The sequence below is a fragment of the Cebus imitator genome, unplaced genomic scaffold, assembly GCF_001604975.1.
Source record: "Cebus imitator isolate Cc_AM_T3 unplaced genomic scaffold, Cebus_imitator-1.0 Scaffold24, whole genome shotgun sequence".
Taxonomy (NCBI): Eukaryota; Metazoa; Chordata; class Mammalia; order Primates; family Cebidae; genus Cebus; species Cebus imitator.
This window is the reverse complement of record NW_016107339.1, coordinates 288,997-304,695: the sequence shown is the minus strand read 5'-3', so window position 1 is coordinate 304,695 and position 15,699 is coordinate 288,997. Positions and strand designations below refer to the sequence as shown.

General features: G+C 36.7%; 1 protein-coding gene across 1 annotated transcript in view; it reads left to right on the top strand.

Annotated features, from left to right (window-relative positions):
* Window positions 1-15,699, top strand: part of ANKRD28 (ankyrin repeat domain 28) — a 132,129-nt gene that overhangs the window by 73,087 nt on the left and 43,343 nt on the right. The window contains exons 7-12 of the mRNA XM_017522484.2: window positions 251-393; window positions 3,916-4,128; window positions 11,167-11,245; window positions 12,459-12,573; window positions 13,787-13,869; window positions 14,750-14,813. Of these exons, the coding sequence (XP_017377973.2) occupies window positions 251-393; window positions 3,916-4,128; window positions 11,167-11,245; window positions 12,459-12,573; window positions 13,787-13,869; window positions 14,750-14,813 (697 nt within the window). The remainder of the gene's footprint in view (window positions 1-250; window positions 394-3,915; window positions 4,129-11,166; window positions 11,246-12,458; window positions 12,574-13,786; window positions 13,870-14,749; window positions 14,814-15,699) is intronic.

The window sequence follows — 15,699 nt, the reverse complement described above, 5'->3', positions numbered from 1 at the left end:
TCCTGGACTCAAGTGATCCTCCCACTTTGGCCTCCCAAAGTGCTGAGATTATAGGCATGTGCCATTATGTGCAGCCCTGAAGTCTTAAAATTTTCCTCTGTCCTCTCTCAAGTGATAGCATGATTCATTGGTGACTTGTCATGCATCATCTGGTTATTCTGTATTTTTTAATTTCCTTAAAGATATTTGGGATTATATTTAATAGTTTTCATATGCTCATCTCTTTTTTTCTTCAAAAATACATTTTTAGGTCACATTGAAGTAGTGAAATTACTTGTGTCGCATGGAGCTGAAGTGACATGCAAGGATAAGAAGTCTTATACACCTCTTCATGCAGCAGCCTCTAGTGGAATGATCAGCGTAGTCAAGTACCTTCTAGATCTTGGAGTTGATGTAGGTATATAGATTGAACAGTATAAAATTATGGAGCCCTTTTATACTTGTTACATTATTGACAGAAGTTATTTCAAGTTTAAGAAATGATTTTATACAGTGTTTCATATTTTTATTGGATATTTATAGTCCTTTATGTAATATCTAATGCACTGATTTATGATCAAGGCATGTAAATAGTCAAAGCATGTTAAGAGGTAAAATACACTTCAAAGCTGTGTGATTTATTGCCAGTTTTTCTTCTGTATTACATTCCAGGCCTGTAATTCCATTTCACTAGTTACAACCAGCAGATCAGACACATTGGTATTATTAGATAGCTGGGCTATTGTTAGTCTTCTTTGCCTAGTCTGATACTCTTAAAATGACTGTAGCAGTTTGCATTACAGAATATTGGTAAGAGCTAGACAGGTAAACAAAAAGCTTTTTGCCCACCAAGTTTACATATTCCTTACTGTGCAATTCTCTGGTTAAAAAGGGATGAGGCTTTATTTGGCTATATTCGATTCCTGAATTGAGATAACTTAGAATACCTGTAGCTTTTCACAAGCCATCCTTTAAACAAACACAGTACTTTACTCCCACTCTTGGCTTTTTTTTCTTTTTAAACAGGGTCTCTTTCTCTTAGGTTGTAGTGTGGTGGCACAATCACAGCTCACTGTAACCTTGAACTCCTGGGCTCAAGTGATCATCCCACCTAAGCCTCCTGAATAGCTAGAATTACAGGCTAATTTTTTTAATTTTGTAAAGATGGGATCTCGCTGTTACCCAAACTGGTCCCTAACTCTTGACCTAAAGTGACCCTCCTGTCTTGGTCTCCCAAAGTGCTGGAATTACAGGAATGAGCCACCATACTCCCATACTCTTAGTGTATTTATTCGTATTTCAGGTAGAGTTCTGACAAAGTCACTGATTCTTTGAAACACAAATTCTGAAGAACTCATTGGTTCTTTAAAATGGCACATTAGAAGATGTAGAATAAAGATTTGCTAGAGAGATGCAGTTTAGATCAGCTACAAAAAACTAAGAAAAGTAGGTGATAGCCTGGTTGGACAAAGAATACATGACAGAACTGTAGGGCTAGTAGATAGGCTAATTTATGGACCATGTGAAACACTGTGCCTGAAACAAGCTAATAAATACTGAAATTGTGAGGATCACGAGAAGAAGTTGCAAAAATCTGAACTCAGCTCCTGTAGCTGTGTTTCAGCAGGGTGAAATAATATCTTAAAAGACCCTTGATCTAGATAAATGAGGCAACTTTGTTTCTGATTACTGTCTCAAGTCCATTCTGGTGCAATTTTTAAAACTTACTTTATTGACAGTCAATTACATTTGTAAACTGGTGACTTTTTTCATCAAAATAAGTGGCCAGACTTAAAACCTTTTAGTAACATGTGGCCCCCCCAGTTGTGTAGTTGCTTTTTTTTTTTTTTTAGTTTCCTAAGAGATTGCTACAAACTGGAGGGCTAATAGAAATTTAACTCCTGGAAGTCTTAGCGTATGGAAATTCTAAATCAAGATGTCAGCAAGGTTGTTTCCTTAGGAGGTTCTGAGGGAGAATCTGTTTCTTATCTCTGTTCTAGCTTCTTGTGACAAAATCTAGGTACTTTGATTAAAGTTAAGTGTTAACTTTTTTACTTCCTCTGATTTCTATTACCAGTGATCCCAGAAAAGGAATGTTAAAGCTGCATTACGTTGGGACCAACTACAAGATTAGGGGCCATAGTCTCCGTACAAGGCTACCCTTACTTATGACCAACTATAAATTTAGAGGACTTTCAAAACCATTTTGAGGTTTGATAATTCACCAGAAAGTCTCACAAAATTATTTAAAAGCTTTATACTCACAGTTGTGGTTTATTACAGGGACAAGATATAAATTGAGAGCAGCCAAAGGAAGAGACACATAGGGTAGAGTGCAGGAGTATTCTAAAGGCAAAGTTTCCCTTACCCCTCCTCATGGAGTCAGAACACAGTACTCTCCTTCCCTGGGATCAGTGTGTGACAGTATGAATGAAGTATTTCCATCAAGGAATGCTCACCTGAGCTTCATATTCAGTTTTTATTGGGGCTCCATTACATCGACTTGATTGGTTGTCTGTGTGGTTGATTTCAGCCTCCAAATACATGATACCTTGTAACTTAAAGCCCCCCACTCTAAATAAAGACTCTTTACTCAGGTATGTATAATAGATTACCTCCCTGAAGCCAAGGACAAAGGACAGACCTCTCTTTGGGAAAGGTGAGATTCTTTACTACACAGAAATCATGTAAACTATTACCTTATTTGTTAGAAATAGAAAAACAAGGCTGGGCACGGTGGCTTATGCCTGTAATCCCAGCACTTTGGGAGGCCAAGGCAGGTGGATCATTTGAGCTCAGGAGTCGAAGACCAGCCTTGCCAACATGGTGACACCTTGTCCCTACTAAAAATACAAAAGTTAGCCAGGCAGTAGTGGTGTTGCCTGTAATCCCAGCCACTTGGGTGGCTGAGGCAGGATAATCGCTTGAGCCAGTGAGGCAGAGGTTTCAGTGAGCCAAGATTGTGCCACTGCACTCCAGTCTGGGCAACAGAGTGAGACCTTGTCTCAAAAACAAAAAGAAAGAAAAGCAAAACCCTTAATACATGAATTGTTTCTCATTTTTCAACATATTCTTTTGACTTGTGATAAAATACTTGCATGTGATACCGAAAATATTTAGAGCCCAAGTTTATGGCAAAAATGAATTAAATAGAAGAACGTGCCATTCATTCTTTTAAAAAATCCTGATCTGCACTTTATTGCTAAGTTTAGCCTTTGTCACTGCAAAATGAAAAAGTTGGAAATACACATTTTACTGAATATACCTCAGAATCTTCAGTTTGTGTTTATTTTTTATGATAATAAATAATTATAAATCCCTTACCTGGAACCTCGAAAAATACATTAGTTTATATTTTCCTAAAATATCTCTTTTGGTGTTACTCAGTTTTTTCATGAAGTAGACATTGTACATATGAATTATATTCCCTGAATGTAATACCACTGTAATACCGAAATGCCTGTCAAGGTTTATTATTCTAAACAAACTTTAGAATTGTAAGCCTCGGCCAGGCGCAGTGGCTCATGCCTGTAATCCCAGCAGTTTGGGAGGCTGAGGCGGGTGGATCACGAGGTCGAGAGATCGAGATCCTCTGGCCAACATGATGAAGCCCCATTTTACTAAAAATACAAAAATTAGCTGGATGTGGTGTCATGCGCCTGTAGTCCCAGCTACTCAGGAGGCTGAGGCAGGAGAATCGCTTGAACCCAGGAGACGGAGGTTGCAGCGAGCCGAGATCATGCCACTACACTCCAGCCTGTCGACAGAGCAAGACTCCATCTCATTAAAAAAAAAAAAAAAAAGCTCTTCTCCATATTTATCCTGTCTTCGTTTCTCACTTTAGTAATTTGTTGCAACCACAGGTTGCTAAAATTGCTCATAATATTGATAATTAGCAAAATTATTTTAACATTCACGTTTTTCCCCCTCTAACAGATGAATGAACCAAATGCCTATGGAAATACACCTCTTCATGTAGCCTGCTATAATGGACAAGATGTTGTAGTGAATGAACTTATAGACTGTGGTGCTATTGTAAATCAAAAGAATGAAAAAGGATTTACTCCTTTGCACTTTGCTGCTGCATCAACACATGGAGCATTGTGTTTAGAACTTCTAGTTGGCAATGGGGCTGATGTCAATATGAAGGTAAGAAACGAAATCAGAAACGTGGCTTTAAGTATTTAGTATTTCACTGTTAAAACAATATCAATGGTGCATACTATTCAGCAATAAAAAAGGAACTACTGATAGACTCAAGATCATGGATAAATCTTTAAAATATTATGCTGAGTGAAAGGCTTACACAAGAGTATGTACGTGCTTTCCATTTATGTAAGGTTCTAGAACTAATGTAATTCCATTTATATGGGGTTCCAAAATCTATTCCAGAATCTATAATTGAAAAAAATCACAACAATTATCGCCATTGGGAGGAGGGATCAACTGGAAAAGGGGCATGAAAGAACTTTATGTGATGATGGTACTGTTTGGTATTTTGACAGTGGTTTATATTATATAGATTTGTCAAAACTCATAAGGTAGTATATTTTAATGCTTTCATAGCGTATAAATTTCTCTCTGAAGGAAAAATCTAAACAGATGTTAAACCTAGTTAATGATGTGTTTAGAGGTGACATGTATGATGTCTGTGTCTAATTTTAAAAAGCATCAAATAACTGGGTGGATGGAAAGATAGATGAATCTACAATAAAAGACCAAGTAAAATACTACTGGTAGAATTTAGATGGTATGTATATGGATGTTCACTCTACAGGTCTTTTCAAATTTTACACAATGTTAGGGAAAAAAACTATTAGTGTGTTGCACATAGGAATAGTTGCTTTTTGGGTTTTTTGTTGTTGTTATAATTGAAGAGTAAACATTTGGATTTTAGAAATATGTGAAAATTCTGGGCTGACATGGTGGATTCTGCCTGTAATCCCACCACTTTGAGAGGCCAGGGTAGGAGGATCAGTTGAGCGTAGGAGTTCAGGGCTGGCCTGGACAACTTAACCTGGTTCCACAAAAAAATAAATAAATAATGAGCCGGGCATGGTGGTTCATGCCTGTAGTCCCAACTACTTGGGAGGCTAAAGTGGGAGGATCTCTTAAGCTGTGGAGATCAAGGCTTCAGTGAGCTAAGATCATGCTACTACACTCCAGACTGGGTGACAGAGTGAGATCCTGTCTCAAAAAATAAATAAATGAATGAATGAAAATTTTGGCCGGTTACAGTCTGGCTCACACTTGTAATCCCAGTGCTTTAGGAGGCCAAGGTAAGAAGATTACTTGAGGCCAGGAGTTTAAGACCAGCCTGGGTAACATAGCAAGACCCCTGTCTCTGCCAAAAAAAAAAAAAAAAAATTAAAAATTATCCTGTAGTCCTAGGGACTCAGGAGGCTGAGGCTGGAGGATTGCTTGAGACCAGGAGTTCAAAGTTACAGTGTGCTATGATCATACCACTGTACTCTATCTAGCCTGAGCAACAGGTGAGACCTTGTTTCAAATGAATGAAAATTCTGGAGCCAAAGTAAATATGCTTTCACTTTGTAATTCGGTAAGTGAGCACATGCAATCCACATTTTGAGCATTCCTATTTTATAATACATAATCATTTTAGATTTTCTAGTATTCTTTTATAGTTATGTCTGTATTAATTTCATCAATTCACACCTTGAGCACTTGCCAGACTCTATCTTGTGGTATGAAGAAAAGAAAACCAGGCACAAAATTGAGCCATTTATGATTAGTAAAAATGTTTAAGCTTAAAATGTGATTTTTCAGAGCATTTTAATTACAACATTTTCTTACCTAACTTCAGTGAAATCTTTAATGATGCCACTGGCCGATTCTGGCAGCTGTAACAACAACAAACCCATTTGTAATTAAGTCATTGCTTTAAATTGCCCTCTCTCAGCTACAGGACAAAAGGTATACATACTACACCCAATGAAGAAAAGGCATGAGGTATCATAAAGTACCCCACTATGACTACAGCTAAATCATTGTTTTAAAAGTTTCTAGGTCTTGGTCAGATCACCTAATAACATTTTTTATAGTTTAGGTAATTACTAGAAAATTTATTTATTGCAAGTTTGAACTGCTTTTTTGAATTTGAAGAATTCCTGCACTTTGGATAATCAGGGCCCAGAAAAGTTTCTAAACCCTTGTGAGGAGAAAAATTACTTTTTTCATCAGAGGCCCAATAATGTTGCTTTCATGAAAGTTAGGCTATTTCAAAATTTAAAATTTGGAATTATCTTAACATTTTCAAAAGCAAACATCACAACCAAGTTTTCTCAGTCTCTGTGAGACCAGTTTATGATAGTGAATGTAGTGAAATCATCTTTGTATGTTGGTATTATGGAACTTTACCTGTGTCATCAACCACTGTGCATTTTTTTGGTTCACATGATGCTGTCTTTAAAGGGTATATGCTGGGCGTCCTGTTTTATGCACTGCCATTTTGGCATGAATATTTAATATAATTTGATGAAAATGAGTCATTTGATTCATGTTAGTGTCTACGTAGGTGATTGTAGTACCTGTGATTGTTTTTAAGTCTGTATTTTCTTTTGAAATGAAGAATTGAGAATCAGTTCTATAAGAAGCCCACTTAGAGTAAAATGCTCAAACCAATGGTCTAATTTGAAGTTACCTCCTTAATGATTTAGAAAACTCAGTGGTGAATTTCATATATGACAAGGGAATTTTTTAGCAAAGGGATTAAGATATGTTTAAGTAGATTTGAAGGCAACAGCCTGTGACATTGGTTTCAAAATAGATTTCATGAAAGTTGCCTTAATCTCATCATCTAAGGGTGTATGACATCTCATCTATATGCAATTGTCCAATTATTTTATTGCCAAATTCTGTTGAAACATGTTTCCCATGTCTATTTCCCATGTCCCTTCTAGCTCTTACACACAATATATTGATAGCTGTGAGTTTTCAATCAGCAAGAATATATATTCATTCCTGACACCTGTATTTTTTATATTTGTAAAATCAGTGTTATTAAGTTATTGATTGACTGAGGGGACACTTGACACTTGCATTTTGTTTTAAAATTTTGATTTGCTAACCCTCATGTTCTTACCACATTTTCTGTTTTTTTCCTGCTTAATCTTTTCCCCCAACTACAGCCTCCGTTTTGTTGTTTGTGACCTTGATCAAGTTATAGATGACTAGAAATTGGAATGTGAATTTAAGTTTGTAATAACTCAGTTTCTAAGGTTTTAAATTCATTTTCCTACAAAGTGGTAGAGGTAAAACGAATCAGGTTTTTAAAGCGGTATAGCTCTGTTTTTTAGAACTGCTTGACATGAGCCTTACTACACTGATAGCTTCGTTTACATGCACACGTTTTCCCACCCACATTGTTCTTCTTTAGGAGTAGATTTTGGTCTGCTAAACAAAATACACCAAATGCTTGTTTTGAAATTTAAACCGAAAAAATACTGTGAAATGTTCGGCTTGTAATTACTAGTTTTGGTCACCTATGAGATCAACTGTTAGGATTTTTGTAGATCTCATTTTTTGTTTTTGTTGTTATCTTTATTTTTTTCTTAATACTCCTAGTTTGCTGCTAAAATGTTTTGAGGTGATTAAGAAAAAGAAAACTCCACACTGTTTCTCCAATTCAGAGAGAAATAACTATGCTTTCTCCCCTCCTAATGTATCTTACGGCAGACGTTTTAGTTGGTAATCTTTTGTATACTTAGAATAGGTTTTATGATCAGTATGTAAAAAGTAAAAATGTTGATGATCCAGTGCCACCTATAGGCTTATAATTAAAGGATTCTGACCAGGCTCAGTGGTTTGTGCCTTTAGGCCCAGCTACCCTTGAACACCTACCCTAGGTGTTCCAGTCTAGACTGGGCAATATAGCAAGATCTTGTCTCCAAAACAAAAAGAAGAAAGAAAGGACTCATCACTTATTAGCTGTGAGACCTAGTTATCACTTAACCCTGGGGCCTATATTCCCTCATCTGTAAAACAACATTAATGGTATCAGTCTCATAGGGTTGTGGGGATTAAATAATATACATGAAAAGAATTTGGTTTTGGTTTTTTAGGAGGACAGGAGGTGGCAAGACAGACTCTCACTCTGTTGACCAATCTAGAGTGCAGGGGCACCGTCATAGCTCACTGCAGCCTCAAACACCTGAGCTGAAGCAGTCCTCCCACTTTGGCCTCCCCAAGCACTGGAAGAGCCATCATGCCTGACCATATGAAGTGTTTTAAAACTGTGCCTGAAACATAGTGCTGTATATATAACTGTTAACTTTAGTTATATCTTCCATATTTCATCATTTTGTTAATCAAATTTTTATTACAAGTTTTTATTTTGGATTGTGGGGGGTTTGGTTTTGTTTTTCTTTTTTTTTTTTTTTTCCCCTTTTTTTTTTTTTTTTTTTTTTTTTTTTTTTTTTTTTTTTTTTTTTTTTCCCTCTTATTTTTCTTACCCTTCTAATCAATGGAATCTACATTTTTTCTTATGTCTGTAAAAATTGGTGATAGCTGGCCAGGCATTGTGGCTCACACCTGTAAACCCAGCTCTTTAGGAAGCCAACTGGTGAATCACATGAGCCCAGGAGTTCAAAACCAGCCTGGGCAACTTAATGAGAGACAAAAAATAAATTAGCCAGGTGTAATGTCACGTGCCAGTAGTCCCACCTACTCCAGAGGCTGTTGCTGGAAGATCACTTGAACCCTAGAGTTTGAGATTGCAATGAACTATGATTACGCCACTGCACTCCAGCCTGGCTGACAGACCAAGACCCTCATCTGTTTAAGAAAAAATAAAAATGAAAAGGCCGTGCGCAGTGGCTCAACGCCTGTAATCCCAGCACTTTGGGAGGCTGAGGCAGGTGCAGATCACTTGAGGTCAGGAGCTGGAGACGAGCCTGGCCAACATGGCGTAACCTCATCTGTACTAAAATACAAAAATTAACTGGGCATGGTAGTTTGCACCTGTAATCCCAGCTACTCAGGAGGATGAGGCAGGAGAATTGGTTGAACCTAGGAGGTTATAGTGAGCTGAGAGCAGAGATCGCGCCACTGCACTCCAGCCTAGGCAACAGAGCAAGACTCCGTCTCAAAAAGAAAAAAAAAAAAAGAAAAAATATAGGCTATAGCTAAAATATTAACATTAAAAATTAGGATATGTCCTGTCTGGAACATTTTGGAAAAACTAAACCAGAATCCTTTTGCCAAGATTTTTTTTTTTTCTGGTTCAACAAATAATAACTGGTACATTAAAAATGATAAATATTTTATATCCTGAGAACACTGATGTGTTATCTGAGTGTTTTACAAAAATTATTGTACTTACTCTGTATAACAGACCAATGAGATATAGATGGCATTATCCTCATTTTCATTTGAGGAAGTGAAGGCACAAAGAAGTTAGGCAACTTGTCCAAAATCTTGCTTGTGATAAGTGGGAGAACTGAGATTCACACTCAGGTTGTTCTGACTTCAGAGCCTGCTCATGGATGCATTCTCTCTTCTCCTTCCCTTCCTTTCTCACACTGCCTCCAAAAGATTAGAACTTCTTTAAGATTACTTGCCAATTTGATGACTTGTTTACTTGAAAAATTCATATAAAATTCTGAAATCAAACACTTCAGTAGATATTTATGATCTAATTACTCTGTTTTAATGACATGAAGATTTCCTTTTTTTTTTTTTTTTTTTTTTTTTTTTTGGTTTTTTTTTCTTTTTTTTTTTTTTCTTTTTTTTTTTTTTAATAAATAAAATTTTTTTTTTTTTTTTTTTTTTTTTTTTTTTTTGAGGCAGAGTCTCACACTTTGGCCTGGGCTGGAGTGTTAGTGGCGTGATCTCGGCTAACTGCAGCCTCCACCTCCTGGGTTCAAGCAATTGTCCTGCCTCAACCTCCCAAGTAGCTGTGATTACAGATGCCTGCCACCACACCCAGCTAATTTTTTGTATTTTTCAGTAGCAACGAGGTTTCACCATGTTGGCCAGGCTGGTCTGGAACTCCTGATGTGATTCACCTGCCTCAGTCTCCCAAAGTGCTGGGATTAAAGGCATGAGCCACCGTGCCTAGCAGACATAAAGTTTTCTTAAGAATATCTGCCGGCCGGGCGCGGTGGCTCAAGCCTGTAATCCCAGCACTTTGGGAGGCCGAGGCGGGTGGATCACGAGGTCAAGAGATCGAGACCATCCTGGCCAACATGGTGAAACCCCGTCTCCACTAAAACTACAAAAAATTAGCTGGGCATGGTGGTGCGTGCCTGTAATCCCAGCTACTCAGGAGGCTGAGGCAGGAGAATTGCCTGAACCCAGGAGGCGGAGGTTGCGGTGAGCCGAGATCACGCCATTGCACTCCAGCCTGGGTAATAAGAGCGAAACTCCTTCAAAAAAAAAAAAAAAAAAAGAATATCTGCATTGTACGGTGTTAGCATAAACTTAGGATACTTGTGACTTCTATTTTAGTACCTGCACAGAAGGCATACTGAATATTGCTGTGAGATTAGGAAGCTGCTAAACAGTTTATTTCCTTTACGTTGGTAACGTGTATGTTTTGGTTAACCCAAAGATTTTAGGGAAGAAAAGATAACGCCTAATCAGAAGAAAAGATAACCTAACTCAAGGATTGTTTTTCTTCATATTTGGAACTCCTTTAGAACTTCTCCGTGAAATATATATGTGTGCAGCCAGTCTGATTTATTATTTTAAGTGATTTGAGAAAATATTTATTACACATAACTATAAACAAATATATGTAGTTTTTAAATTATACTGGCTGAAATTAATTATTTTTAGTTATCTTTTTAAATGTATCCACACAACATTCACAAAGTTAATTCTGATACTCACTTTTACTTGTTCAAGAAGGGATTCAGAATTTCTTAGAATGGAAGCATGGGAGCAATGTGAAATTTTGAATTTGAAACTTGGGAGGCACATCTTTACTGTCCCACTCCCAGTTATAAACTGTAGGCATGGAATTTTTGTATATTTGCATTTTATGATATACATGCTAAAAAAATTAATTCATAATTTTAAACAGCTGTTTTACCTCCATAGGCCTCAGTTAAGCTTAATTCTTGTATAATAGTTATAAAATACAGAATGCAAGAGGGTAACAGAACCAAGGATTACATATTATGGACATAGTAGAGTGAGTAATTTTTTTTTTTTTTTTCCCCACAGAGTAAAGATGGGAAAACCCCACTGCATATGACTGCCCTCCACGGTAGATTCTCCCGATCACAAACCATTATCCAGAGTGGTAAAAAGTATTTCTGTTTGTTTTTTTTTTCTTAAATGTAGTAAAAACATCCACCACGTGAATGGTATTGAGGAATTGTCATGGCAGTTTGTGTATTTTTAATATATGATTTCAGAGTTCATGAAAATCAAATATTAAAGAGTATAAAATATCATGTACATGTATCTTTCATACTTTTGTTTTTCATGTTTTGTTTCCCTAAATTATGTTACTTCTTTAGCAGTTAGTATTACCATTTTTTAATATTGCTAAATAGAAAATTGCCTTTCTACCATGATTTGTATTATATGTTAGTGTGTGTACTCTGTATATACATTATACATTTATCATTTTCCCCTGTTGAGAATCTGCAACTATTTTCAGGATTTTAATTTCCTGAGCCTGTATTATTTTGTATTTAATATTAGGCAAGCTAAACTTTTAAATCAAAAGAATTTTTAAGTATATTACTTTAAATCAGTGTTTTCCAAGGCATGTTTCAAGAAACTATTTGTCAATTATCCTCAAGATAATAGGTACTATAGTTTTGTGGGGGAAAAGTTGAAATAGGTTTATGATCCAATAATTTTTAAAGTATTGCATGCAGTCTTGATGACACAGAGTATGCACATTAAAGTTCTGAAGTCTTGCTCTAAAGAATTGTGTTTCATTTTGTTTTAATACAGCAGTTTCTAAACTTATTGGATCCCAGAACCCTCTTGGTTTAAAAATCAGCTAAAATCTTATGCTTAATTCACACAATTACTTTAAGTATAAAATCTGTAAATCCATTGCCTGGCCTGATAAATGAGCTATAAATAGAACCTAGCTAAAATTGCTATTTCTGGCCGGGCACGGTGGCTCACGCCTGGAGTCCCAGCACTTTGGGAGACCAAGGTGGGTGGATCATGCCGATTGGCCATGCCTGGCCAATATGATGAAATAATAATACAAAATTAGCCGGGCATGGTAGTGCGTGCCTGTAGTCCCAGCTACTCAGGAGGCTGAGTTAGGAGAATTGCTTGAACTCGGAGACAGAGGTTGCAGTCAGCTGAGATCGCACCACTGCACTCCAGCCTGGGCGGCAGAGTGAGACTCGGTCTCAAAAAAAAAAAAAAAAGTTGCTGTCTTTATTAGTTTGTGCATGAACAGCATTTTTTTATTACTTTTCATGTAATAGGTTTGATTTGATCTTTATATGGTCCGGTGTCTGACAGTAAGTCCTGTATTGCAGGAGCTGTAATCGACTGTGAGGATAAGAATGGAAATACCCCTTTGCACATAGCAGCACGATATGGCCATGAGCTGCTGATCAACACTCTTATTACAAGTGGTGCTGACACTGCAAAGTAAGTACTTAACTGAGGTGTTGATAACTGCCACAGGCAAGCACAAAGGGAAGTGAACTGCCGTTTTCTAGATATTTCAGATGGAAATATGGATTTTATGCTCAATATTGTATTAATTGCTTAAACTTTCTTTTCTTTTGTGTTGACAAAATGGTAGGTTAAAATGTTTAAATAGGATTTTATTTGGTAAGCTGGTGTATTTTTATGTGTCTTACCGTAACGCAGTTTTGATTAGAGCTGTTAATTTTTGTGTTCTCTTTATTTTTAACTAGAAGTACTTAAAAGTCCCAGAAAGCTGTATGTGCCAAATGCTTTTTTTTTTTTTTTTGTTTTCAGCTTGTGCTGTGCCAACCTCAGGAATTCCTTGGAATCCTACCAAGGATTTCCTGCTCCCACCATCCCCATCTTGGTCGGAACAGTTTACCTTTATTTATTTTATATATTAAAGTTCCCATGTAATATTTTATTTGAAAGATGAATCCTGCTAATTTACATGTGTTTATTAACAAGTTTTAAATCTTTTTTATTTTCTGTAATGGTATGGTACTGAACCTATCTGTGTTGTAACTCTTTCAAAAAAATTACATGAGCTTGTTGGTTTAGCCATGTAGATACGAATTTGGTTCTTCTTTTACATCTGTACAAGTAGCTCTAGTTCATTTTATAGAATTTAATTATTGTATAAAGATTTCATAATATTCTCCTTATTTGCAAATACAAGTTGCTTCCAGTTTTTCACTGTTACAGAATTTCTACAATAAATATTCTTGAACATGTTTTGTTATGGAAATGTTTCAATGGTGGAGTGACAGCGTAGTGAATTTTGCTCCCTAAGCAAATATCCAGATGCATTTTTGGTTGTCACAATTTGGGGAGGAAGGTGTTCATGTTAATGACATCCATTGGGTAGAGCCCAGGGATGCTGCTCAACAGCCTGTAAGCCTGCATGCACAGAATGGCTTCTCACCTCCCCCCAACAAAATCCATAATGACAATAGTCCTGAAGGTGAAAAACCCTACTTTTGGAGAAAAATAGTTGGGTAGTAAGTTATGCCCACCATCAACGTTTAACCAAATTACTCTCCAAAGTGTTAGAACATTTTGACTTTTTTAGTTATATTTCACTTAATTAAGTGGTCTCTTTGCAGTATATGTAACTGATTGTATTTTTCTGTGTTAAAATGAAGATACTGTCCTGTCCTATTAACTTTAGGCGCGGCATACATGGAATGTTCCCCCTCCACTTGGCAGCCTTAAGTGGCTTTTCAGATTGCTGCAGAAAACTTCTTTCTTCAGGTAAGTGTAACTTTTGAAGACTTCTGTATGTCTCCTCAAACCCCTCAAAATTTTTGACAGTTTCTTTATCCTGCTTTTTAAAAATTACATGCAGACGGGTCCAGTATGGATAATTTAATAACCTCTCTTAGAAGATGTTAGCTTCAGGCCTAGAGTGGTGGCTCATGCCTGTAATCCCAGTACTTTGGGATGCCAAGGCAGGCAGATCACTTGAGGTCAGGAGTTCAAGACCAGCCTGGCCAATGTGATGAAATCTCATCTCTACTAAAAAAAAAAAAAAAAAACTACAAAAATTAGCTGGGCATAGTGGCGAGCACCTATAATCCCAACTACTTGGGAGGCTGAGGCAGGAGAATCGCTTGAACCCAGCAGGTAGAGGTTGCATTGAGCTGAGATTGTGCCACTGCACTCCAACCTGGGTGACAGAGCAAGACTGTCACAAAAAGAAAAAGAAAACCCTCTTCATCCCCTGTTAAAGAAAGACCATTAGCAGTTAGTCTCCATTTCTTTTCTCCCTCAGCCCTAGGCAACCACTAATCTACTTTCCATCTCCATAAATGTGCCTGTTCTGAATAGTTCATGTAAATGGAATCACCCAGCGTGGGATCTTCTGTGATGGGCTTATTTCACTTGGTATAATGTTCTCAAGGGTTATTCATGTATCACTATCAGTACTTTATTTCTTTTTATTGCTAAATAATACTCCATTGTATCATATTGCCTTTTAAACAGGCACTCTGGCACTTCAGAACCCATAGTTTTGTTTGGGATTGGAGGGGAGGATGTGATTCTTGACATTTCATGGCATGTTTCTTTAAAGTCTGTTACAAAATTATTTAGTGTAAAGTCTGTTATAAATGAGATGTACTTATTCTTGCAGGATTTGATATAGACACCCCAGATGATTTTGGCAGGACTTGTCTACATGCAGCTGCAGCTGGAGGGTATGTTAATAGTATTTTTATTTCTTTAGGAAAAAAATAGCTGTTCATGGCAGGTTTTCTCTTATCTTTGTTCCTCTTTTGTTAATTCTGGGCTGCCAGAAAATAGAAAACAAAACAGGAGTTGTTTAGGAAAAAAAGTCCAGGGTGGCAGAATACTTTTTTTCATCTTCTTCCAGCCAAGGTGTGGGTTATAAGTGAGAGAGAGAATAAACCTATAAAAGGAAATACTGCCTTCTGTAAAAGAACGTAATTCCTGGATAAGTGAAAAAAAGAAAACTAATAAAATGATTTCTTAAAAAGTATGTTCCCAAATGAGAACATCAAAATACTGGGCATATTCCAAATAATACAAGTACTCTTTTAAGTAGATTTGTTTTAAAATCATTTTTTTTTTCCAGAAAAAAAAAATGTTCATTTTGTGCTGTGTCTTACATCTACTAGGAAGAGTTAAGTTTGAGATTGGAAGATTTTGTACCAAGTTTTAAATAGTACCACCAGGGAAAATTAGGCAGTTGGTTCAAATGAGCAACAAACTTCAGCTAAAACTCATGGTCTGTGAAACATGCTGCTTATCTAATGCTTCTGATAATTTAGATCTGTGATAAGCCATTTAATTCATGATTTCTCAAAAGGACGTTTTACAAGAACTTTATTCTCACTGATAATTTCTTAAAATTTTTCAGTGATTTCAGAGGACAAGTATGTAGAACCAAGAATATACCACCTCAGTCTAAGTTGTAGAGATGGATTGTGAGCACGTGATTGGCTTCCTTGTTCTTCCAAGGTTGCCAGAGAACCTTCCAGTTAAAACCTAACTTCTATGTAACTTGCCTGTAGAGAGAGGGACAACAGACTTGAGTGTCTATTGCTTGGCAGTTACAGTTTT